Source organism: Pteronotus mesoamericanus, unplaced genomic scaffold, assembly GCF_021234165.1.
Source record: "Pteronotus mesoamericanus isolate MK-2021 breed Mesoamerican mustached bat unplaced genomic scaffold, CSHL_Meso_final contig_173, whole genome shotgun sequence".
Classification (NCBI taxonomy): Eukaryota; Metazoa; Chordata; class Mammalia; order Chiroptera; family Mormoopidae; genus Pteronotus; species Pteronotus mesoamericanus.
In genome coordinates, this window is record NW_026555072.1 from 8,983,748 (window position 1) to 9,008,153 (window position 24,406).

Consider the following 24,406-nt stretch of genomic DNA (forward strand, 5'->3'; position numbering starts at 1 on the left):
GGGAACATGACAAGGATGTCCGCTTTCACCGCTTCTTTTCAACATGGTATTGGAAGTCCTAGCCACAGCAGTCAGACAAGAAAAAGAAGTAAAAGGCATCCAAATAGGAAAGGAGGAAGTAAAGCTATCATTGTTTGCAGATGACATGATAGTGTACATAGAGAACCCTGTAAACTCTACCAAAAAACTCCTCAACCTAATAAGTGAATTTGGCAAAACAGCAGGATACAAAGTCAACATTCAGAAATCAAAGGCATTTTTGTACACCAGCAATGAAATAGAAGAAGTAGAAATCAGGAAAAAAATATACCATTCGATATAGCAAGAAGAAAAATAAAGTACCTAGGCATAAATTTAACCAAAGACGTAAAAGACCTGTACGCAGAAAACTATACAACATTGAAGAAAGAAATGAAGGAAGACACAAATAAAAGGAAGCATATACCGTGCTCATGGATTGGAAGAATTAACATCATCAAAATGTCCATACTACCGAGAGCAATTTATAGATTCAATGCAATCCCTATTAAGATACCAATGACATATTTCACAGAAATAGAACAAATATTTCAAAAATTTATATGGAACCATAAACGACCCCGAATAGCCGCAGCAATTTTGAGAAAGAAAAACAAAGTAGGAGGGATCACAATACCGGACATCAAACTCTACTACAAAGCCACTATACTCAGAACAATCTGGTACTGGCAGAAGAACAGACCCTTCGACCAGTGGAACAGAATAGAAAGCCCAGAAATAAGCCCAGGTCTCTATGGGCATCTAATATTTGACAAAGGGGGCAGAAGCATAAAATGGAGCAATAATAGCCTCTTCAACAAATGGTGTTGGGAGAGCTGGACGGCTACATGCAAAAAATTGAAATTGGATCATCAGCTGACACCATACACAAAAATAAACTCAAGATGGATAAAAGACTTAAATATAAGTCACAGCACCATCAAAGTCCTAGAGGAGAACAATGGCAGGAAACTCTCAGATATCCCACGCAGGAATTTTTTCACTGATATATCTCCTAAAGCAAGGGACATAAAGGAAAGAATAAACAAGTGGGACCTCATCAAAATAAGAAGCTTCTGCACGGCGAAAGAAAACATCAGCAAAATGAAAAGGGAGCCAACCCTATGGGAAAATATATTCGCTAATGATACATCAGATAGAGGTTTCATCTCCAAGATATATAAAGAACTCACTCGACTCCACTCCAGGAAGACAAACGATCCAATCAAAAAATGGGCAAAGGACCTGGGCAGATGCTTTTCCAAGAAGGAGATACAGAGAGCCCAGAGGCATTTGAAAGGATGCTCGGCATCACTAGCCATCAGAGAAATGCAGATCTAAGCCACCATGAGGTACCACCTCCCACCGGTCAGAATGGCCATCATAAACAGATCTACAAACAACAGGTACTGGCGAGGCTGTGGAGAAAAGGGAACACTAGTACACTGTTGGTGGGAATGCGGACTGGTGCAGCCATTGTGGAAGGCAGTGTGGAATTTCCTCAAAAAGCTGAAAATGGAACTGCCTTTTGATCCAGTGAGTCCCCTGCTGGGACTATACCCTAAGAATCCCAAAACGCCAGTTCAAAAGAACCTATGCACCCCAATGTTCATAGCAGCACAATTGACAGTAGCCAAGTATTGGAAGCAACCTAAATGCCCATCAGTAGATGATTGGATCAAAACTTATGGTACATTTACACAATGGAATACTACGCAGCAGAAAGAAAAAAAGAACTACTAAACTGCGCGACAGCAAGGATGGAACTCGAGAGCATTATGCTAAGCGAAATAAGCCTGGGGGCGAAATACAAGTACCATATGATCTCACCTATACGTGGAACCTAACCAACAATACAGAGATGCAAGGAAAATAAGACCACTGAAGCAACACTGAAGAGAAAAAAAATCAACAGAGACAAGAGGGAAGGAGGGAGGGGGGTCAGGGGAAAAGGAAGGGAAGGGGAAAGTCAAGGAACATATAGCAAGGACTCATAGACAAAACCAAAGGGGAAGAGTTGAGGGAGAGAGGGAGGGGGCAAGAGAAAGTGGTGGGGCGTAGGCAGAGACAAATGTATTTGGAAAAAATTAATTAATTTTTAGAAAAAGCAGATTAGACTGTAGGTGGAGGTGTCGAATTCCTCCTAGTCATCCAACTCCTCTCCCTCAGGCAACCTACTTCTGTGCCCATTTACTTCATGGTATAATATAGGGTGACTACTTTACACAGTACCTTGACAGTTCCTTTCTGAGACCAGGGATTATACCTATTTTCTCTGAAGCTCCTGCCTGATACCTGGCAAAAAGCAGGAACAATTAATAAAGGTTTTGGTTATCATCTGACCCAGTAGGGTTCAATTCTTTTTTAACCTCCCTGTCCATGCACAAACCACACGTAGCTTCATGTTGAAGTTTCCCCCAATTTTCCTGGCAGGGCCAGTTAGTATAGTAGGTCAGGTAGGGTACAGACTTAGGGACAAGACAAACCTGAGTTGAGTCCTAGCTCTGCTACTTCTAGTTGTGACTTTCCTTGACCTCTCTAAATCTCTGTTCCCTATCTAGAGAGGTTGGGTAATATGTCTACCTTACTGCATTTTCTTGAGGATGTGCCTGGCACATAATAAACACTGAAGAATTGGGAGCTGCTGTTACCACGATGTTTCTTTAGTACTACATTAATTCAGTGCCTACCTTGTGAATGTTATAAAATGAATCAAATTTAGACCCGCCTTAAAGACTTCACAGCACAGAAAAGAACAGTGAACAAATGCACACATAGGGTAACCCATGGTGTGTGTTGGTGGGACAGGAATTGCACAGAGTTTTTGGCACTTCACAGCCAAGATTGCTTCCCAGCAGTTGCACTTGCACCTTAGTATTCACTAGATACAAGGTTGTTTTATTTTAATCTTATAGTATTAATAAACTTCCACCTAGATTATATATAAGCATGAGCAATTCTGGAAGAAATAAAAATTAGGTAAGATTTCATTAAAATTACTAAGTGAAAATAATAATTAGGTTTCCATGTGTATAATCACTTCATTTATGGCTTAAGACTCAAATCTTTAACATAATTAAATAGTACTGCAAAAAAAGCAGTTGCTTATATAGCAACTTTTTTCTAATATAGAAAACTGGGAACATATGGACAAGAACAGAATGAAATATAAATAGGAAAATAAAGGTAACTACTGTTACCCTTTTGGTGTATTTCATTCTGGTTTTTTCCTGAGTTTGCATATTTTTTTCAGTCATAATTAAGAATATACAGTTTATGTGGTTTTGTGTTCTATTTCTTTAATTCTATATTATGAAGATTTCTGTTTTAAAATTCTTTAAAAGCAGTTTTCATTTGGCTATGTAGTCTATGAGTGTCCTATAATTTATGTAATCATTCTCTAATTATTAGATTTTTTTCCATTTTGTATGATAAGTATCCTTATACAGAAACCGTTTTCTGCATTTCCCCTTTTTCCTTAAGGTAGATTTTTGTAAATGGAATTACTGAATCAAAGTACATGAGCATTTTTAAGGATCTTTTTTCTGTGTTAGCAGATTGCTTTCTGGAAAAGTGGTACCCATTTTCATTCTTACCAATCAATGCATGCAAATGGATAAAGTCCAAGAGCAGAAGTAATTAGAAAGAGCATAGAGTTCCAGAACAAAAAGATTCAAGATTTTTATCTTTGTAAAGCAGCGGCCCCCAACCTTTTTGGCTCCAGGGACCAGTTTTATGGAAGACAATTTTTCCACAGACCGGGGCGGGGTGGGAGTGTGGTTTGGGGAGACAGGTGCAAGGGAAGCTTCGCTAGCTCACCTGCCGCTCATCTCCTGCTGTGCAGCCGGGTTCCTAACAGGCCACAGACTGGTACCAATCCACAGCCTGGGGGTTGGGTACCCCTGATCTTAAGCAAGGTTTATCAGCCTCAGTACTATTGACATTTAGGGCTGCATAATTCTTTCTGGGAAAGGGGACTGCCCTGGGCATTGTAGGATGTTTAATAGCATCCCTAGCCTCTCCCCACTGGATGACAGTAGCACAACTTGTTCTCCCACCACCACTACCACCATAGTTGTAACAACAAAAATGTCTTCAGCCATTGTGAAATGTCCTCCTGGGGGGCAAAATTACCACTGTCGAAAACTACGGATCCAAGTAAGAAGCAGCGCCTTGTTGCACTTTTTATTACAATTTACCTTACATCTTGGACACTAATATTCTGAGGCCTCGCCTCTCGGGGTTCTTTTCTCTCTCTGGAGTATGTGTGTACATGTTGTGTGCAGAGTAAAATAGGCTAATCACTTCTTTTAGGCTGTGTAAGTGACTTTGTTACTATTTAGTATGTATCTTTCCCTGCTGATAGCTCTCAGAATGTCTTGATTATTAAGAGGAAATTTGAAGAAAGTGACCACACTACCATTTGCTTTGCCCTGCAAAAATGATTTGTCATAGTATTTAATGTGGTATTTGGAAATGTCAGTCAGTATACTTTACCCTTTGTCTTTGTCTCCTGAATAAAAAGGGCCCAACAGACTGAGAAAACTTGGTTCTTTTGACTTTGTATGTGGAGGAGGAAATAGAATGGACTGGGGTTTTTGTTAAGTTTGAGCCTTAAAAATCCAAAGAGGCCTATTTTACACCACAGGAGCTCCCAGTGGAAGGTGTTCGTCCCCCAGGTCTACAGCTGGCTTTACCTTCAGTTCTTGATAGAATGCACCTATATGAGAGGTTCCCTGTGTTATTTCTGTAACACTCCAAAACATCATGAGGTCGTAGAACCCACATTCATCTGATGTATAACTTGCTGCACTCAGATCTTATCTAGTAGCTCAATTATAGTTGATGAATTTCCTTAATTTGAGCAAGACTCCAGTTTGCTTTGAAAAAATGAAGACCACACATTACATTGTTAAAACATAAACTCACTGAAAATACTCTATCCTTAAAGATACGAAATTCTATTTAAGCCTGTCCTACACTAAGAACACTAAACTTTGAAGTTCTGTTTGTTAGCCCATTGTTCTGAAATGCAAGATTTAGATTACAAAGGTCCGTCTGACATTGACCTTCTGTACTGGCTGTTTCTTTTCTGTTTGTTCCCCTTAGGAGCAGTCTCACAGGTACTGGACAGCCTGGAAGAAATTCACGCACTTACAGACTGCAGTGAAAAAGACTTAGATTTTCTACACAGTGTTTTCCAGGATCAGCATCTTCACACATTACTAGATGTAAGTCTTTCTTTTTATTATTTTTTGGGGGTAAATATTTAGCATATCATTTTACTTTATATTAATTTCTTAATGTCCATAATAACAGTCCTTTTTCAGTTGCCTTAAGTCTGTGAGAAATGTGGGAAATGATCCATCACAGACTCATAACTAAAACAAAGTTCTGTATTATATGAAGCACAATGCAATACAGCCAAACAAGTCACAGTGAAAAACATTGTGTATGTGTGTATTTTTATTAGAAGAATCCGTGGATCTTGGCTGTGATTCATTTTAATAGTCTTAAACATTGTTTTAAAACATTGCACCTCAAGCATGAGTATAGGAGAGCAAAGCAAATAAGATGCTGTGTCATGAACTATATTCACACATTTTGTATTTAATATTGCCAGTTTTTGTAGATTCAGTGCCTTCTCCTTAAAATATAAGAATATACTTTATTATTAAATATGACAGGCTCCATTAACGACACATTGATATACAAAGAAAATGAGAAGCTGACAGGTCACATCTGCCTTCATTTCAGTCACATTTTAGTGAAATGCCTTTCTTAGAGAGCTTGTTTCACTTCAGCAGTGAAAACTTTCTTAGTACATATTAGTCTACTAGTACATATTAGGATTTTATTTTTACAAGAAAAACCTTCCCTTAATAAGAGAACAATATTTGCTTTGGGGTGCCTAAGAGCTTTTGGTGCCATCTCTGATCAATCTACCATATGATGCAAATTCAACTAAAGCAAAATTTTCTAGAATGTATTCTACAGAACATTGCTCTGGGAGATAGTAATGAGTTTGCCATGTGGGGGATAGATAAAAAATTTATTGACTAATTAAGTTTGGGGAATGCTACATTCTTTATTCCCTTTGTACAAATTTACAATGGATGTTAGTATATTAACACCTCTGAGATGTCCTATAGCAAAGAAATTTGATTAGCATGTGGGGATTGACTGTGGAGTGGGGTACGGAGCAGGGGAGAGCAACAGGGGAAAAGGTGAGACAACTGTACCTGAAAAACAATAAATATATATAGAGAGAGAGAGAGAAAGCATAGTACAAAACTAAAAAAAGAGGATTTCTAAAACTAATTTGGACACTATTTTTATTCACAATCCTGTCAAATTGATGAGGACTAGTTTGGGGAAAGCTAAACTAAGAATGTTGTATCATGTTTCAACTTCACACTAAATGTAACCATGGGTATCTAACAGTGACTTCTTTCCATAAATGTAGTCAAATCAAATTAATTATGAAATTTTAAAAATTAGTTTGGCTTTTTAATAATTTATTTCTTGCGCACATCATAGCCTAATACAAGTACATTGGGAGGGGTCCACTTCCACATAGTCTTTCAGGGATCCAGGTTTCCTCTACTGTGTGGTTCTGCCATCCCCCAGCACTTTAGAATCTTCCACTGCATCCTTTGCACCCATCCAGCAAATGAAAGAAAGTAGAAAATTTTGCAGGGTCAAGGTTGGGAAGGGCTAGATCACATTTGCCCGTATTGTGTTGGCAGGTACTAGTTACATGCGTACCTAGCTGCAAGAAAGCTGACAAACATAGTTTTAAAGTGTGATTAGTGAAATAAGCCAGGCAGGGAAAGACAAATACTGCATGGTCGTGACTTATATGTGGAATCCTAAAAAAAAAAAAAAAAAAATTGAACTCACAGAAACAAAACAGAATGATGGTTGCCCCTGGCTGGGGGTGGGGAAAATGGAGAGAAGTTAGTGAAAGGGTGCAGACTTTCAGTTATAAGATGAATAAGGTCTCAGGATCTAATGTGTAACATGGTGGCTGTAGTTGATAACACTGTATTGTGTAATTGAAATTTACTAAAAAAGCAGAACTTAAGTGTTCTCCAAAAAAGAAATGTATGAGGTGATGGATGTGTTAATTAACTTGACTGTGGGAATCCTTTCACTACATATACATTTATCAAATCATCATATTGTAATCTTTAAATGTGCTACAATTTTATTTGTCAGCTATATCTCAATAAAGCTAAAAAATGTGCTCAGGAAGAAAAGGAAATGGTTCTTCTCTTTAGTGTAATTTATCTCAAGTAATTTGGGGACATTTCAGATTAAGTCTATTTCAAATAACTGTTACTTTCCTTGAGCACCAAAATCCCTGAAATTCATTCTGTTTTGTGACTCGCTCCCAACATGACCACGACTCCTCCTGCTCCTTCTCAACCACCGCCACCATCATCATCATGGTTGTCATTATTATGTATGTTATTTAAACTATAGTTTGACCTCTATTCATTGGCTATCTAAATATCTGTTATTCTCTATCATTGCTTCATATGATGCCAAAAGTTTTCAAAATTGTGAATTTTCCACAGAAGTTATATCCTTTACTAGAACTAGCATGTGGGATATATGAAAGAAGCTGCAGCAGAGTGTGGCAATTTGGTTATTTCTGTGTAGTCAGTGGTGAGGTCTTTGCTGAGATTTACTCACTTTTAGATCAAGGACTTTTTGTCAAGTAAAGGCTCAGAGAGGCCCAAATCAGTTTTTGAAATTGTACTTTTCTCACTAATACAACATGGTATCTGAGCACACCAAGCTTGAGAACTTCTGGGGAAATGCAAGAACATTGCTAGTTTTTACAAGGAGGGACAGAAGGTCAGGAACAGACTGGAAAAGTGCCAGGCCACCAGTTATTGCCCAATGCTAACTTCTCAGACCTCACTAAAAACATTTATTTTGGATAACTCCTGCATTCTTGGATAGACATTGTTACAGCTTCAGAAGAGACTGAGATTTTAGTGAGAAAAAAACATGCTTAAAGTGGGTGCTTATAAATTATAAACTTAAAGGTGTGTCTACAGTATCAGCATCTGCCCTATCAATGCACCTCGATTTGAAAAGGAGCTGGGGGACTAAAAATGACCTCTGCTCAGTAAAAAAACATGCCGTGTCTGCAGAATTTGGCAGACAAGTGCTACACGTGAATCCCAGTCGCCTCCTGAAATGACTGACTCTAAAGCCATCCCTGGGCAGTGCTGAGATGCATTTGGTTCTAAAGATCCAAACCAAGCTGTCCTTCAATGAAAGCTTACTCATCATGAACAACATAGGCCATTAGGTATGCCCTCATGATCTTCAGTCCATAAATACAATTCAGTAAGCTCGTGTTTCAAAGCTAAGAGTCTACATTTCAGTGAAGTATCCAACTGGCTGCCATGTAAGAAATCTAACCATTAAGATTTTTTTAAATACTTAAATGCTGTGGTATGCACAGAAAAAAAAAAGGAACATGGTATGACCAACTGTTGAGAAGAAGCTTTTTGAACTTTGACCATTCATTATTTTTCCTTCTTATGTTCCATATCCCGTACTTGGATTTGGATTGTTTTGTTTTTGCAAAACCAACGCTGGTTGCTTTTTAAGGGTTCCAAGTAGTGACACTAAGTGGCATAGTTTTGTGGACTATGGATTGACTGTTACTTAATCCCACTGAACCAGTCTATTAAGTACCTTTATTTAAATAATTCATGTTAATTCAATAACACTCTAAATAGCTAAATTTGAGGCCATAATTTTTTAAATCCTCACCCGAAGATAGGTTTATTGATTTGAGAGGGAGAGGAAGAGGAAGGGGGAGAGAGACAGAGACAGAGAAACATCGATTGGTTGCCTTCCATGCATACTTGGATCAGAGATCAAACCCACAACCTAGGTATGTGCCCTGACTGGGAATTAACCGTCAACCTTTTGGTGTATGGGACAACGCTCCAACAAACTGAGCCAGCCAGGCCAGGGCAAAGCCATAAATTTTAAGCCAGCAAAAACAGAATTAAGTTCCTACAGAAGGCTAAAAATCATCAAGTATTTTATTTTTTCTAGTCATGTGTTTTAAACAGTAACAAGCTCAGAATTCAAAGAAACATTATTAGCATTTGTTTAGAGGAAACAAAACAACTGTCGTGTTGAAAGTTTACAGGAAAACAAAAGAAGAAATACTGTGGTTCCAATGAAGGAAGGAAATGCTTTCTAATCTGAATTCTAGTAAAACATATCTAGTATAATCTGTAGTTAGAAATAGGTTCAGAATCTTTAAATACTTCCTACCCTACCAGTTCTACTTGGTACACACATGGTGTTCCTCATTTTGTAGCAAGAAATAAAGAGGCTTGAGGAGGAGCTGTGCTTCACCCAGCTTGTTCTGGTATGCCTACTTTCAGAAATTAAAAGCACTGGTGCAGAGATGGTCTGTATATGAAATATATAGATCAATTTTAGTACAGTACAATTTGGCATGTGTATTAGTTTGCTAAAGCTGCCATAACAGTAGACCATAAACTGGGAGGCTTAAAATAACAGAAATTATTCCCTCACGTTCTGGAGGCTGTAAGTCTGAAGTCAAGATGTCAGCAGGGTTATGCTACCTCCCAAAGCCCCCAGGAAGAATCCTTTCTAGCCTCTTTCAGCTTCTGAAGTCACCTGCAGTCCTTGGCATTCTTGGCTTTGTAAGTGCATCACTCCAATCTCTGTCTCCATCTTCACATGGAGTTTTCCTCTGTGTGTGTGTGACTCATGTCTCCACATAGCTTTTTTATAAGGATACCAGCCATTGGATTTAGGGCCCACCTTAATTCAATATGACCTCCTCTTAATTAATTACATCTACAAAGACCCTGTTGCCAGATAAGGTCACATTCTGAGATTACAGATAGACATGAACTTTGAGGCAACAGTATTCAGCCCAATACAGCATGGAAACTGATTTTGCCCTGAAATGATTCTTCAAGTGTGAGTGCGCATTGCACAAAGCTAATATGAAATAATGATGTGTTACCCTATCGTTCATTAATTAGGTTTTCTTGAATTGGTGTTAAATTATAGTTGTATCTTTTAATGCTATTTTTAATCAGTTTTGGGTTGGAACTTCTATGCAATACATTGGATGGTCAGATGATGGATGTTTTTTGGATGGACTGAAAAATCCAGAGGGTTTTGTTTTTATTTTCTAGGTAAAAAGCATTTTGCAAATGTTATATGATCTGATTCTCAGTCTTCTCAATTTCTTGTGCAAATGTTCCTATTACAGAATAAATGTTTAGTTTATAAGTCAACAATGTTATAAAACATTGTTAAATGACATTTATCTCTCTCTGCCAAACTCTGACAACTGAGTTTTAAACATTCACCCACCATCTGTCATACCTCTGAACAGCTGTTAGCATTTATTACATACTGCTGTTTTCATAGTAAATGTGATACACCACCTACTTATGATTATTTTTGTGGGAAGTTCTAAAAATATGATCAGTGATTAGGTGAATAAATCAAAAGCTAATGGCAGCAGCAATTTAGCAGTTCTATATTAATGTATAAGCAGATTTTTATAATAGATCAATATTTGTAAATATTGAATTAGAGATAGACTGGTTTCTGGTATCCTCCATATTTTGTATTACTGACATATTTATTATAATTTTTTACTGTTTAAGGAGAGTTAGAAAGTTTTTCTCTCTGACCTGGAGTTAACACTGGAAAACTACAACTCTTGATTTACTATTTTGCTTTTCTGAGATGACTTTAAATTAGTAGTCATATTTGGGAACAGCGTATTTTTAGAACTTGGAAATTTTCTAAAGAAACTTCTGCAGTAATTTCATGTTTTTGAGCAATTCAGGGTCTGAAAAATAACTTGATACACTGTTAAGTCTGGATGTTTAAATAGATTAACCAGGCAGGAAATGCCAAAGCAAAGTTTCCCATGAATTTATAGTCCAGACAATTCGCACTTAAATGTCTGGACTAATAAGGCCTATCTGAGTACCTTCGAAGGCTGAGCTACTGGCACTGCCTTGGGACCCATCCAGTCTTAAGAATGAGTTTTGGTAAATATGAAACCAGCTGGGTAGTGGGCCAGTGGTGGTGGCTCTGTGCTACTTGTCTCCTGGGGCTAGAGATTGAAATGCACCGCTACTCACTTTAGGTCTTGGGGTCTCTCATTCCACTGTTATTAACTGGATGGGCAAAAACTCCCATATCTGTTTCCATCAATGTACTGAAGTTTTAATGTCAATAGAAAAGTACCGCACAAAACAAAATTCCTGGGATAAAGATAGCCAGAAATACCATGTCGTAAATATTTTCAGAGTAATATTCCTTCATTTTAAATGTAGATATCAATAGACTTAGCCCTAAAAAAGCTACTATTGTAAATTGTCATATGGTAAAAAAATAATATATAATACAAGCAGAAACACAACAAGGACTGTCTACTTCTAACACTTCTGTTCAGCATTGAGGTTCAGACCAGTGTAGTAAGGCGAGAAAAAAATTCAAGCCCTGTCCAGTGTGGCTTGGTTGGTTAGGCATCGTCCCACAAAACAAAATATCACTGGTACAATTCCGGTCAAGGCACATACCTAGGTTGCAGTTTATTTCCTGGTCGGGGTATATGAGGGAGGCAGCCAATCGATGTTTCTCTCTCACATGGATGTTTCCCTCTCTTTTTCCCTCATTCTTTTCTCCCTAAAAGCGAATAAATAATTTTAAAAACAAAAAAAATTCAAGGCATGCAGATTGGAAAAGGAGGAATAAAGCCATTTTCTTTCAGAGATATATTCTTGTATGTAGAAAATTCTAAGGAATCTGCGAAATAATCTAGAACTAATAGGCAAGTTTAGCAAGATTACAGGATACAAGATCAATATACAAGAATTAAGTACTTTCATAGATAAGCAATGGATCATATGAAAATAAAATAAAAATGCTGAGTGGATTACATGGAAAAAGTATAGGACGCGTACACTAAAATCTATGAATGTTGGACTTTTGGTCAAGATGGTGACATAGGCAGGCATGCCTCGCCTCTTCACGCAACAACATCAACATTACAACTAAAATGTAGAACAGTTATCATTTGGAATTGTCATAAATTGAGTTGAATGGAAATCTGACAACTATGGAATTAAAGAAACCACATACATCCAGACTGGTAGGAGAGGCACAGGCGCAGTACTGGCTCATCCCACACCCACATGTGGTAGAAAAAATTCAGGAGGGATATCTCAAGAGCAAGGAATCCCAGCCCCACACCACCTGCTCCAGCCCAGGGTTCCAGTGCCAAGAAGATAAGTCCTAACAACTTCTAGCTGCAAAAACCAGTGAGGATTGAGTGGGTAGAAAGAACTTCTGGAGTCCCAAGCAGTTCTCTTAAAGAACCCACACAGATTCACCTACTCAGACTCACTCCCTCTGAACTCCTGCACTGGCGTAGCAGCTTGAAAGGCACCAGTAGCATAAAGGGAGGAGCTGACGTACCTGCTATCAAGGCGAGTAGAAGTCATTGTCCTTTTTCTAAACCCTACCACAGAGCTGAGAAGCTCTGGTGCCATATCTGAGATATCTGAGGCTTCATCAACCTGGCTAACACTGTTTGACCTGCCTTGGAGATCCCCAGACTCCAAGCCACCCAACTTATGGGCCCACCCAAGATGCTTTTCCATATGAATGGTTGGTCTTGGCTCATCCTTCACAACTTCCTAAATCCTCTCAAACAAGCTATAGCTGGACTCGGTGAGCCCCAGGCCCTGGCACTAGCAGCAGCAAGCTTAGATTCACAGCTTGGCTTTGCCTAGGAATCTCCAAGCCCAACACAAGTAGCAACCATCTCAGATTGCTTTATACCTCAGGCAAGGTAGCTCCAAGCAAAACATAGGTTGGGGCTGACCTTGGCCTACACCACCCAGGAAACCCCAGGGCCTGCACACCCAGTGTGGACAGCTACAGACCACGTCAAAGCACCCTGCTCCTGCACAGCTGATTCTACACAGAAGGTGGAGATTGGTGGTCAGTCATCACAGCCAATCATTGCAGCTGATGGCCTGGGTATATTCCTCCCATTGATCGGCCTACAGCAACCAAGGCTCAGCTACATGAGAAGGGTGTACTCGGTCCACAAGAAGGGCACACCTTGAGTACCCAGCTTGGGTGATAGGGAAGGCTGTGCCACTGGACCCTACAGGACACATACTACATTAGGCCACACTACCAAGATATGGTGTCATAGCAGCTCTACCCAATACATAGAAACAAACACAGGGAGGCTGCCAAAATGAAAGAACAGATCAAAACACCAGAAAAGGAGCTAAATGAAATGGAGATAAGCAATCTGCCAGATGCAGAGTTCAAAACACTGGTTATAAGGATGCTAAAGGAACTTAATGAGGACCTCAGCAGCATAAAAAAGACCCAGTCAGAAAGGAAGGATACACTAATTGAAATAAAGAACAATTTACAGGGAAGCAACAGTAGAGTGGATGAAGCTGAGAATCAAATCAATGATTTGGAACATAAGGAAGTAAAAAAACAACCACACAGAACAAGAAGAAAAAAGAATCCAAAAAGAATGAAAGAAAGCTCCCCTAATTTGGTGAAGGAAATAGACATGCAAGTCCAGGAAGCAGAGAGAGTCCGAAACAAGATGTATGCAAAGAGGCCCACTCCAAGACACATCCTAAGGAAAATGCCAAAGGTTTTAAAGATAAAGAGAGAATCTTAAAAGCAGCAAGAGAAAAGAAGTTAGTACCTTACAGGGGAGTTCGCATAAGACTGTCATCTGATTTTCAAAAGAAACTTGGCAGGCTAAAAGGGATTCTAAGAAATATTCAAAGTCATGAAAAACAGGGACCTACAGCCAAGATTGCTCTACCCAGCAAAGCTATCATTTAGAATCGAAGGGCAGATAAAGAGCTTCCCAGACAAGAAAAATCTAACGGAGTTCATCATCACCAAACCATTATTATATGAAATGCTAAAGGGACTTATTTAAGAAAAAGATCAAAACTGTGTACAATGGAATGGCAAAAAATATATATCTATCAACAGTTGAATCTAAACAAACTAAGCAAATAAGAACAAAGACAGAATCATGGATACAAGAGAGCATTTTGATGGTTGCCATATGGGAGGTGGATGTGGGGAATGGGTGGGGAGGTGAGGGGGTTAAGAGGTAGAAAGAGATAGTTACAGAATAGCCATGGGGATGTAAAGCACAGCATAGGAAATGGAGTAGCCAAAGAACTTATATGCATGACCCATGCACATGAACAGTGGTGTGGGTGGGGATTGCCTGAGGGAATGGGGGACGCTGGGTAGAGGAAGGCAAAGCGGGGAAATTGGGACAACTGTAGTAGCATGATCAATAAAATATAATTTTTAAAAAATCTATGAATGTTGCTGAAAGTAAAGAAGATCTAAATAAATAGAGAGCGGTAGGAATCATATTGTTGTATCAGAGGACACAATATTGTTAAGATGGTAGTTTTCCCATTGATCTACAGAGTCAATGCAGTTCTTGTCAATATCCCTGAAGAGTTATTTTGTAGAAGTTGACAAGCTAATCATAAAATTTATATGCAAATAAGAAAACAATTTTGAAAAAAGAAAGTTGGAGCACTGATTTCAAAGCTTACTATGAAGTTGCAGTAATGAAAATAGTATGGTATTGGTGTAAGGATAGATATATAAATCAATGGGGAAAAAATAGAGTTCAGAAATAAACCCTTATATTTGTAGTTAATTGATTTTCAACAAAGGGGACAAGGCATTTCTATGGGAAGGAATGGTGTGGGGGGTTTTTTTAATATGCTGCTGGAGCATTTGGATATCCATATGCGAAGAAATGAACTTAGAAGGAAGCATATACCGTGTTCATGGATTGGAAGAATTAACATCATCAAAATGTCCATACTACCCAAAGCAATTTATAGATTCAACGCAATGCCTATTAAAACACCAATGATGTATTTCACAGACATAGAACAAACACTTAAAAAATTTACGTGGAACCATAAATGACCCCGAATAGCTGTAGCAATTTTGAGAAAGAAGAACAAAGTAGGAGGGATCACAATACCTGACATCAAACTATATTACAAGGCCACTGTACTCAAAACAGTCTGGTACTGGCATAAGAACAGACACAAAGATCAATGGAACAGAAGAGAGAGCCCAGAAATAAACCCATGTCCCTATGGTCAATTAATATTCGACAAAGGGGGCAGAAGCATAAAATGGAGTAAAAAATAGCCTCTTCAGCAAATGGTGTTGGGAGAGTTAGACAGCTACATGCAAAAAATTGAAATTCGACCACCAACTTACACCATACACAAAAATAAACTCAAGATGGATAAAAGACTTAAATATAAGGCGCGACACCATAAAAGTCCTAGAGGAGAACATAGGCAGGAAGCTCTCAGATATCCCACACAGCAATATGTTCACCGATATGTCCCCTAGAGCAAAGGACATAAAGGAAAAAATAAACAAATGGGACTTCCATCAAAATAAGAGGCTTCTGCACGGCTAAAGAAAAATCAGCAAAATGAAAAGGGAACCAACCATATGGGAAAATATATTTGCCAAGTATACCTCAGACAGGGGTTTGATCTCCAAAATACATAAAGAACTCATGTGACTCAATGCCAGGAAGACAAACAATCCAATTAGAAAATGGGCAAAGGACTTGAACCGACACTTCTCCAAGGAGGAAATACACAGGGCCCAGAAACATATGAAAGGATGCTCAGCATCACTAGTCATCAGAGAAATGGAAATTAAAACTACAATGAGATACCAGTTCACACTGGTCAGAATGGCCATCATAAACGAATCAACAAACAGGGCTGGCAAGGTTGTTGAGAAAAGGAAACCCTAGTGCACTGTTGGTGGGAATGCAGACTGGTGCAGCCACTGTGGAAAACAGTGTGGAATTTCCTCAAAAAGCTAAAAATGGAACTGCCTTTTGACCCAGCAATTCCACTGATGGGGTTATACCCTAAGAATACTGATACACCAACTCAAAAGAACCTATGCACCCCGATGTTCATAGCAGCACAATTTACAGTAGCCAAGTTCTGGAAGCAACCTAAGTGCCCATCAGTAAATGACTGGATCAAAAAACTGTTGTACATTTACACAGTGGAATACTACACAGCAATAAGGAAGAAAGAGCTACCATACTTCGCGACAGCATAGATTGAATTGGAGATCCTTATGCTAAACAAAATAAGCCAGGAGGTGAAAGACAAATACCATATGATCTCACCTGTAAGTGGCACCTAATCAGCAAAACAAACAAGCATGGAAAATATAACCAGCAACATTGAAAGAAAAAAGAAACCAACAGAAACAGGAGGGAAGGGGGGTGGGGAGGGGTCAGGTCAAAGAACATGTGTGAAGGACACATGGACAAAGCCAAAGTAGGGGAGGATTGAGGGAGGGAGGTGGGATTGGTGGGGCAGGGGAAAGTGGTGGCGGGTTAATAGAGACAAATGTATTTGAACAATAAAAATTAATAAAAAATAAAAAATAAATGAACTTAGAGCCTTACCTTATACCATACACAAAAACTTCCACAAGATGGATCAAAGATCCATTGTAGGCTTAAAACTAAAGCTTTTAAAATACAGGGGTAAATATTTATTACTTTGGAGTCAGAAAGAGTTCTTAGATACAACACAAGGGAATTTGGGGGAATGTCCGAAATGTCCTAAAACTGGATTGAGATGATGGTCATACAACTGTATGAATTTATCAGAAATCATCAAACTGTGTACTTACAGTGGTTGAATTGTACAATTTATAAATGGTAGAACAATAAAGCTTTTAGAAGTGAAAAATGAAAAGTAATATATTTTTAGGTATGTTTTATTCATTATGCTATTAGTTGTCCCATTTCTCCCCTTTATTCCCCTCTGCCCTGTACCTGCCTCTCCCACCAGCATCCCCCCCCTTAGTTCATGTCCATGGGTTGTACATATCAGTTCTTTGGATTCTCCATTTCGTATCCTATTCTTCACCTCCCCCTGTCTATTTGTACCTACCATTTATGCTCCTTATTCCCTGTACCTTTAACTCTGTTCTCTCTCCATCCCCTCCCTGCTGATAACTCTCCATGTGATCTCCATTTCTGTGATTCTGTTCCTATTCTAGTTGTTTGCTTAGTTTGTTTTTGTTTTTAGGTTCAGTTGTTGATAGTTGTGAGTTTGTTGTCATTTATTGTTCATAGTTTTGGTCTTTTTCTTAGATAAGTCCCTTTAACATTTCATAAAATTTTCTTTTTATTTAAGAACATCTACTTTACCTTTTTTTGTATTTTTTAAGGTAAAGCACTGTTAGAAGTTTCTTCCATGTGCTATGGGTTACAGTGTACTGTGGATCCCATAATGTCATTTGTAATCAATCCATTGCTCCCACTACAACCTCAGTTTCCAGTGTCTCCTGGCATTGTCCCTGTGTCCGAACACCTATCCAGAAAACCCAAGCTGCCTGCCCCCTGCAGTGCCTACAAAGCTCACTGAAGGGGTCATCCCAGTAGATTTTTTTTAAAGATTTTATTTACTTATTTTTAGAGCAAGGGGAAGGGAGGGAGAAAGAGAGGGAGAGAAACATCGATGTGTGAGAGATACGCGATCAAGTGCCTCTTACATGTGCCCTGGCTGGGAATAGAACTGGCAACACTTTGGTTCACAGGCCAGCATTCAATCCACTGAGCCACAGCAGCCAGGGCTAATAGTGTGACTGCACCGATTTCCCCTTCTCAATATTTGGCTTTATGGTTAGCTGACACTAAAATGCTAAATATGTTTTTCTCAAGAAATGTTTTATTAACCAATGTGTAGTTGTACCTTGTGGAAAAAGTCCAAATTGTCTTTTTTGTTTAAAAACATTTTGAATTGCATAATTTTATGTATTTTTCAGTAAGAAGGGGTCTCCTGGGGGTATCTTCTCAGAATAAAATGTTTTAGTTTATTCTTCTAGTTCATTTATTCTTTATTCAAATACATATTTGTCATTTCCCAAAGGTCACAGCTTTTTTGCAGTTGTTTTGCCATAATAATTTTTTGTCTTCTGTGGAAAAATATATATAACATAGAATTTACCCTTTAAATCATTTTGAACTGTGTGATTCAGTGGCATTAAGCACATTACTATTGTTGGGCAACCATCACATCTCTAAACTTTTTTTAGCTTCCCCAACTAAAACTATATACCCATTAAACTGCAACTCAGTATTTCCTTATCTCCCAGCCCCTGGAAGCCACCATTCTACTTCCCATCTCAATGAATCTGACTACTGTAGGGACCTCATCGTGTAAGTGGAATCATATCATATTTGTTCTTTTGTGTCTGGCTTATTTCACCTAACATAATGTGCTTAAAGTACATCCATGTTATAACATGTATCAGAATTTCTTTCCTCTTAAAGGCTGAAAAATATTTCATTGTATGTGTATACCACATTTTCTTTATCCATCTATCCAATATCAATGTTTTATGGCAAACAGTTATATAATAGGAAAAAAACAAAGTCTCAAAATAAAGCTGTCTGGTAGTAGGGAATTTAGCCTTAGTTCCATCCCCGGCAATTGCTCTACCTGGGCTCCAAGTTAGCTCCTATGTTATACATCTTTGTAAAAGGAATGTATGATTTTCACTGAAAATATTATTAATTACAGGAGTCCCTCTAGTTCCCTTATTTGTTCAGATGAATTAATTCTTAAAACAGGGATTGGAATTTACTCTAAAATACCAAGAATAATAAATGAGCTTGTTCCCAGTATTAGTATTTCCCATTGAGTGTCATTCTCTCTTATGGACACCACAGTAAACTTTACCAAGAGGCAAAGGAATGTTCAAAAAGCCTTCAAAGTGCAACAAGCACTAATTCTTCTTCATGCTACTCTCAAGCAAAGGAGGGATTTCGACCCCCCACCCCCACCACCAAATAGACTGTCATATGCTCAATTGAAGAACATTCAGTGGGCTTTGCTTGCAACATTCGCAGTCCAGAAACAGCTGCTCCTTCACTTTGTGGCCCTTCAAACATTATCTCATAAAACCACTTCTGCCAGACTATCTTTATTTTGTTCTCTTTTAACTTTTCCACAACAGAAATTCATTTTTGCTACAGCTACTTGTACAAATGCTTGGTGTTTACCTATGCAAAATAAAGGGCATATCTTAAGTCAAGAAATACTATATTGCATCAGTAATTAAATAAAATAGTATATGTCACACCTACTGTAAATGTTTTCTTTTAAAGCAGGAAATTACTAATAGGGTATTCATTTAGTGTAAATATCATTTAACTATTATTGTGTATGCTTCAATATGTACAGCACATTAGGAAATGAGGTTTTAACCCTTTTAAGCCATGTATTTAAGATTTTTTTTAAATGGAAAAGAAATTTATATCATAGTGAAATTTCTCACAGTTGGGCAAACTCTTAGATCTGGTATTTAAAAGTGCCCTATTTCAGAAGCTTTGATTAAAAGGAAAATAAACTCTGTATATATCTACATAGGTTTGTTTTCTCTCATGTTTTCTTTTGCTTGCTCAAGAATAGACATTATGATTTGTTTCTTACAGGACTTGATCTTAGAGTTATTTGCTAACTGAAAAAGTGCCAGAGAACAGTCAAACTAGGTCATCTGAGGCCAGTGTTTGAGTTTCTCAGAAAGAGCTGCAAACTGACCAGAAATCTGCGACAATGGCTTACACTGTTAGTCCACCAAAAAGGCAGTCATTTTAGATTGAACTAGAAAGTCAAGCAAGTCTTAATTTCTTGGATTCAAAAATAAATCCTTATAAGTGCAATGTTCTAATGGTATTGAAACAAAAGCAAGTCTGTACAGACAAATAAAACCTAAGCCAAACAAGGGCCTCCTTAGGGGTACTTTCACTGTCAAGATCTAAAGTGTTTTACAACTCTTTCAGGAAATCTTGAATTGGCCCAGATACACTGATTTTTTCAATTTCCTTTTTGCTGTCAGAAGAAAACTCATAATGGATTGAGTTAAGAGTATCATATTACTAAGCCAGCTGGGCCCACTTTTAGGAAGACTTCAAGTAAGGGTATATACCCCATCATGATTTTCTAAAACTTGATTTAAGATAGCATTTCATTGCTATACTCTTTGGTTAAAGCTTTCCTGGGACATCTAACTCAGGCTTCCAGGAACATTCTTAGTGTCCACCAATTACAATATACAGTACATCAGATATTCATTTCTAATCCAAGTTGCCCAGTATAAACTAGGCCATAGTATTGGTAACAGCCCTGAACCTTTCTCCAGGAAAAATCCAAATTCCCGAGTAGGACTCCTACTACTTTATTATGGTCATTAGATTTGTGGATGTGGTGCCTTTTTTTAAAATGTGGCAAACAAGTTTAGTTTAAGATTTATAAAATTTAGCTATTTGTATGTTTTCTGAACTTTTAGAGAGAAAGTTAACACTCAGTACAAATTGTGAAAAGTAATGTGCAAATGAAATGGAAGTACCCTCAAAATGAATAGAGCACATAAATTCCATCTAGATAGAGAGTCATCTGCATGACTAACCTGAGTGCTGCTTCAGGGTTTTTTTTTTTTAAGTTAAATTGATCTATAGAAATTTTATAGGAGGGGTGAGGAGCAGCAGTGGGGAGAAGGCAACCCCAGCACCCTCTATGTGGCCAGAGGGGTGGGGTGCCAGGACCCTACTGCCCCTGAGCCCTCCTGCCCCAGCACATGGCTCCTCCCCCAGGACGCGGGGCGGTTGGGCTGACACTCTGGGACACAGGGGTTGCAAGGGGCTGGACTGGTGGAATATAAAGTCTATTTTAAAAGTACACAAAGGATATCACAGAGTGCAGGTGGGGCAATTAAGACCTGATGTCCGCAACGTGCCAACATTGGCCGCTATATCAAAACTCTGAACCTGGACTTGAAGAGAGTTTGAATCCCTGTCACGACGCATGCTGAGTGGTGACCCCAGACCTTTGGGGCGGAAGCTGTTGGCCAGCTGGTCATCAGTGTTCCCAGGACTGGTGCAGTTGTTCTGCTGAGGAAGGCGCATTTGGTCTGAGACACAGAAACTGGGGGGCTCACTGCTCCATCAGAATGAACTGTCCCATGACATCACATTCAACCATCTGGGGTCCAAATCCTCCTGCTCTTTATCCTACAGGGGTATCCGACCTTTTGATGCCTCTGGGTCACACTGGAAGAAGAGTTGTCTTGGGCCACACATTAAATACACAAACACTAATGAACAATGATGAGCAAAAAAACAGGTTTTAAGTAAACTTAGGATTTTCTGTTGGACCTCATTCAGAGCCATCTTGGGTCGCATGCGGCTCAGGAGCCAGACACCCCTGACAGGGAAGCGTGTGTGGCTTTTATCTCATTGGCACCTGGGCAGCTTTTTGAGGATATGAAGCTAGCAGACAGACAAAGGTGACCTCTGCATGCCTCCCTGTTGCTAGAATGTTCCTCATGAACTCTCCTCCTGTGCTTGCTCTCTCTCCTCCTGTGCTTGCTCTCCAGTCTACATGAGAGGCCTTTGGACTGCCAGGGAACTGTAGGTTCCCCAGCCACTTCTCGCAGCCAGAGGTCACGGAGAGTGCAGCAGTGGGTGCCAGGGTACAGATGATCATCAGCAGGCCTCTGAGCTCACACCGGTCACCCCAGTTTTCCATAGGCCTCTATTGTCTCATGTCCAGTCCTGTTCAATGACTACATGGTTCTAACAGCTCAGTAAACCTCTTTAAACATGGGAGCCACTGTTCCTCATTTTTAGCCACTGCCCTGCAAAATAACAGGCAGCCTGTGCGTCTTAAATGTTCATGTCCTGACCTATGCCAGTGAATGAGCCCAGACACTTTGATCACTGAGGACAGAGCCCAGTACTGTCCAGGGAAATGCCAAGTAAATGCTTTGGGAAGCTTTCGGAGGGCCTGCCTCCCATGGCAGGATAAGAAGGCCGTGTTCAGCCACGCAGCTTGGCTGCGGGCAGAGGCCTGGTCCTCTTCCAGTACCTTCTCTCGGTGTTTGGGCTCAGGATACAGGGGAGTGTGGCATCTTCTGCCTTTTTCTCTGTTCAGCAAGGGTGCATATGGCTACTGTAGACACAGAAGGAACAGCTGTGTCACATGGGTCTGGGCACTGACCAGTTACCACGTTTACATGCAGTTTTCCTGCAGACTTTCACTGGTTGCCCCAAGTTTTAGAACTCTCCATCACAATTTAGTTGAGATGGCCCTGGAGCAAGGTTTATTTTGCAGCCAAATATAGTTTATACTCTTAACATGCAAGTGAATTTTCTGCACATTCTGCCCCCCTGCCCCCCTGGGTTTTAGCCTTGACTCACTCTTATGCCCAAATACAGACCTGCACTGGCACCACAGCCTCTGTCCGCCTGGTCACATGCTGCGACAAGCAGGCCCAGAGAGTCTGACTGTCCCATGGCTGCCTGATGTGCACCTGAGGCATCTGCTGTCAAATATTCATTCACTCAAGTGCTTCCAGGAAAAACAGTTCACATACTCGATGCTTTAAATTTTCTTTAATTTTTAAGAAGTGCGTTGAACACTCAAAAACAAAAATCAGCTTGTTTTGTATGTGAGAACTGGCTTTTTATTGCTAATAAATCAAGCACTGCTCATGAATTAAAAAATATATTTCATAGACTATATATTTTTAGCAAAAATAATTTTTAGTATTGACACAGTAGCCTTTTTTTATCCCATAAAAGAAAAATGCCCTAGGTGACTTTAAATTCTTTTTGTAAATCATTATACCCCAATGATGCATAATTGTTTTTAGATTTGTAAGCTGGACAGGTTATATAAGTTCCTCCAAAAGTTTTATTTTGTCTCCTTCAATTTTTGAAAACACAATTTTAAGTTTTTTAGTGTGTTTCTTTCACACTTACATTTCCTATCACGCAATCTTTAGACCACTGTTAAATATACTGCTCTTTTCCTAGTTTGGACTATGTCACATTTAATGATGCCAAAGATCTTTGAAAGGGCATTTTCATATTTTTCACCAAGAGAAAAAGTTTATATATAAACTTTAGCAGGAGAAAAATAGAGTTTAGATCTCAGAAGATTTTTCTCTGATCTCTGACTTCTGAAAATCAGTTCCAGCACAGTAGTTGTATATCAGTTCCTTATATTTTAGTATTAAATCTCCTTTTCCTAACATTTTGCCAGGTTTCAAAAGTATTTTTTAAAAATACTGTTGGATATTGATGACTGATCTACTGCGTTTGCTGAAAAGGTGTGACATTGGAACTTTGTTCCTAATCACCAGGTTCTTCAAAGATAATGTAAAGACAGTTCTTAATGAGATAGTCTGTATTTCCAGAGCAAGTCATTTCAATTCCCATTATTGTTGTGCAGTGTAAACTTGTAAACACTGTTATTACATACTTCGCAGCTAAGTATTTGACACTTGAAAACTTTCATTCTTCCACAGCAAAAAGCTTCTTCAGTATCTTTGAAGTAAGTGCTCAGATGGTAGTTGCTAATGAACTTCAGTGTTCCCTGGACCTCTACAAGCTCATTCATTATTTGGTTCTTGTCTGCAGTCTGGTTGCAAAAGCTATAATCTTTCTCAACTAATATACATTGTGGTCCTTAGATTTGGTTTTCTCTATGCTAAAAATTTAGTGGGCATAACCCAGTGACAATAATTTTATACTGTTCCATTTTAAATATGTTGACCTTGCTAAATGCTGCATATAAACTATGAGCAAAACCAAGACTTCTACATGAGGAATAGAAATCAGGCAAAAGTGAGTTATAATTGAGTATGGTAAAAAAATGAATTGATTTAGTGTTTTGAATGAAAATAAAAAGTGACATATTAACTGATTCCTTCATCTGTATGTTTGAAAGTACAATTTCAGAAGAGTTGAATTTAATATTACCACCAACTTTATTCTGCTTTGTTTAAAACAACCCATCTCAAAGATAGTACACAGCTCCTAACGGAACTATGCTTGTACTCCTTAAGACAGACAGATAAAGCATGTCCACGTAGCTTATGTGTGGTCATATCTGACCCAGCAACAGAAACTGGCAGAGAGCCGGCCTGTGTGCAGACACTGTGAAATAGTCTGTTTCCCTTGCAGCTGTTTACATTTCCTCATTTTGCTGGGGTTTTTTTAAATAAAAAGTGCTGAGGTTAGGTAACTATAGTTCCATTAGAAAGAGAAAACAGACTAAGAGATTCATTCTTGTTTTCTCTCTAGGGATAATTTAATTTGTTAACATTCTTCCCTTCCTCCCTCCACCTCAACCTTCTACACCTCAGCTTTACAAATACATTTGGTATCTTCAAATTTCAGGAA

General features: G+C 38.8%; 1 protein-coding gene across 6 annotated transcripts in view; it reads left to right on the forward strand.

Moving 5' to 3' along the window:
- The window catches only part of CASK (calcium/calmodulin dependent serine protein kinase), a 387,224-nt gene that overhangs the window by 290,239 nt on the left and 72,579 nt on the right, over positions 1–24,406 (forward strand). For all 6 annotated transcript variants that reach the window (XM_054566530.1, XM_054566532.1, XM_054566531.1 and 3 more), the window contains exon 11: positions 5,128–5,249. In XM_054566530.1, the coding sequence (XP_054422505.1) occupies positions 5,128–5,249 (122 nt within the window). The remainder of the gene's footprint in view (positions 1–5,127; positions 5,250–24,406) is intronic.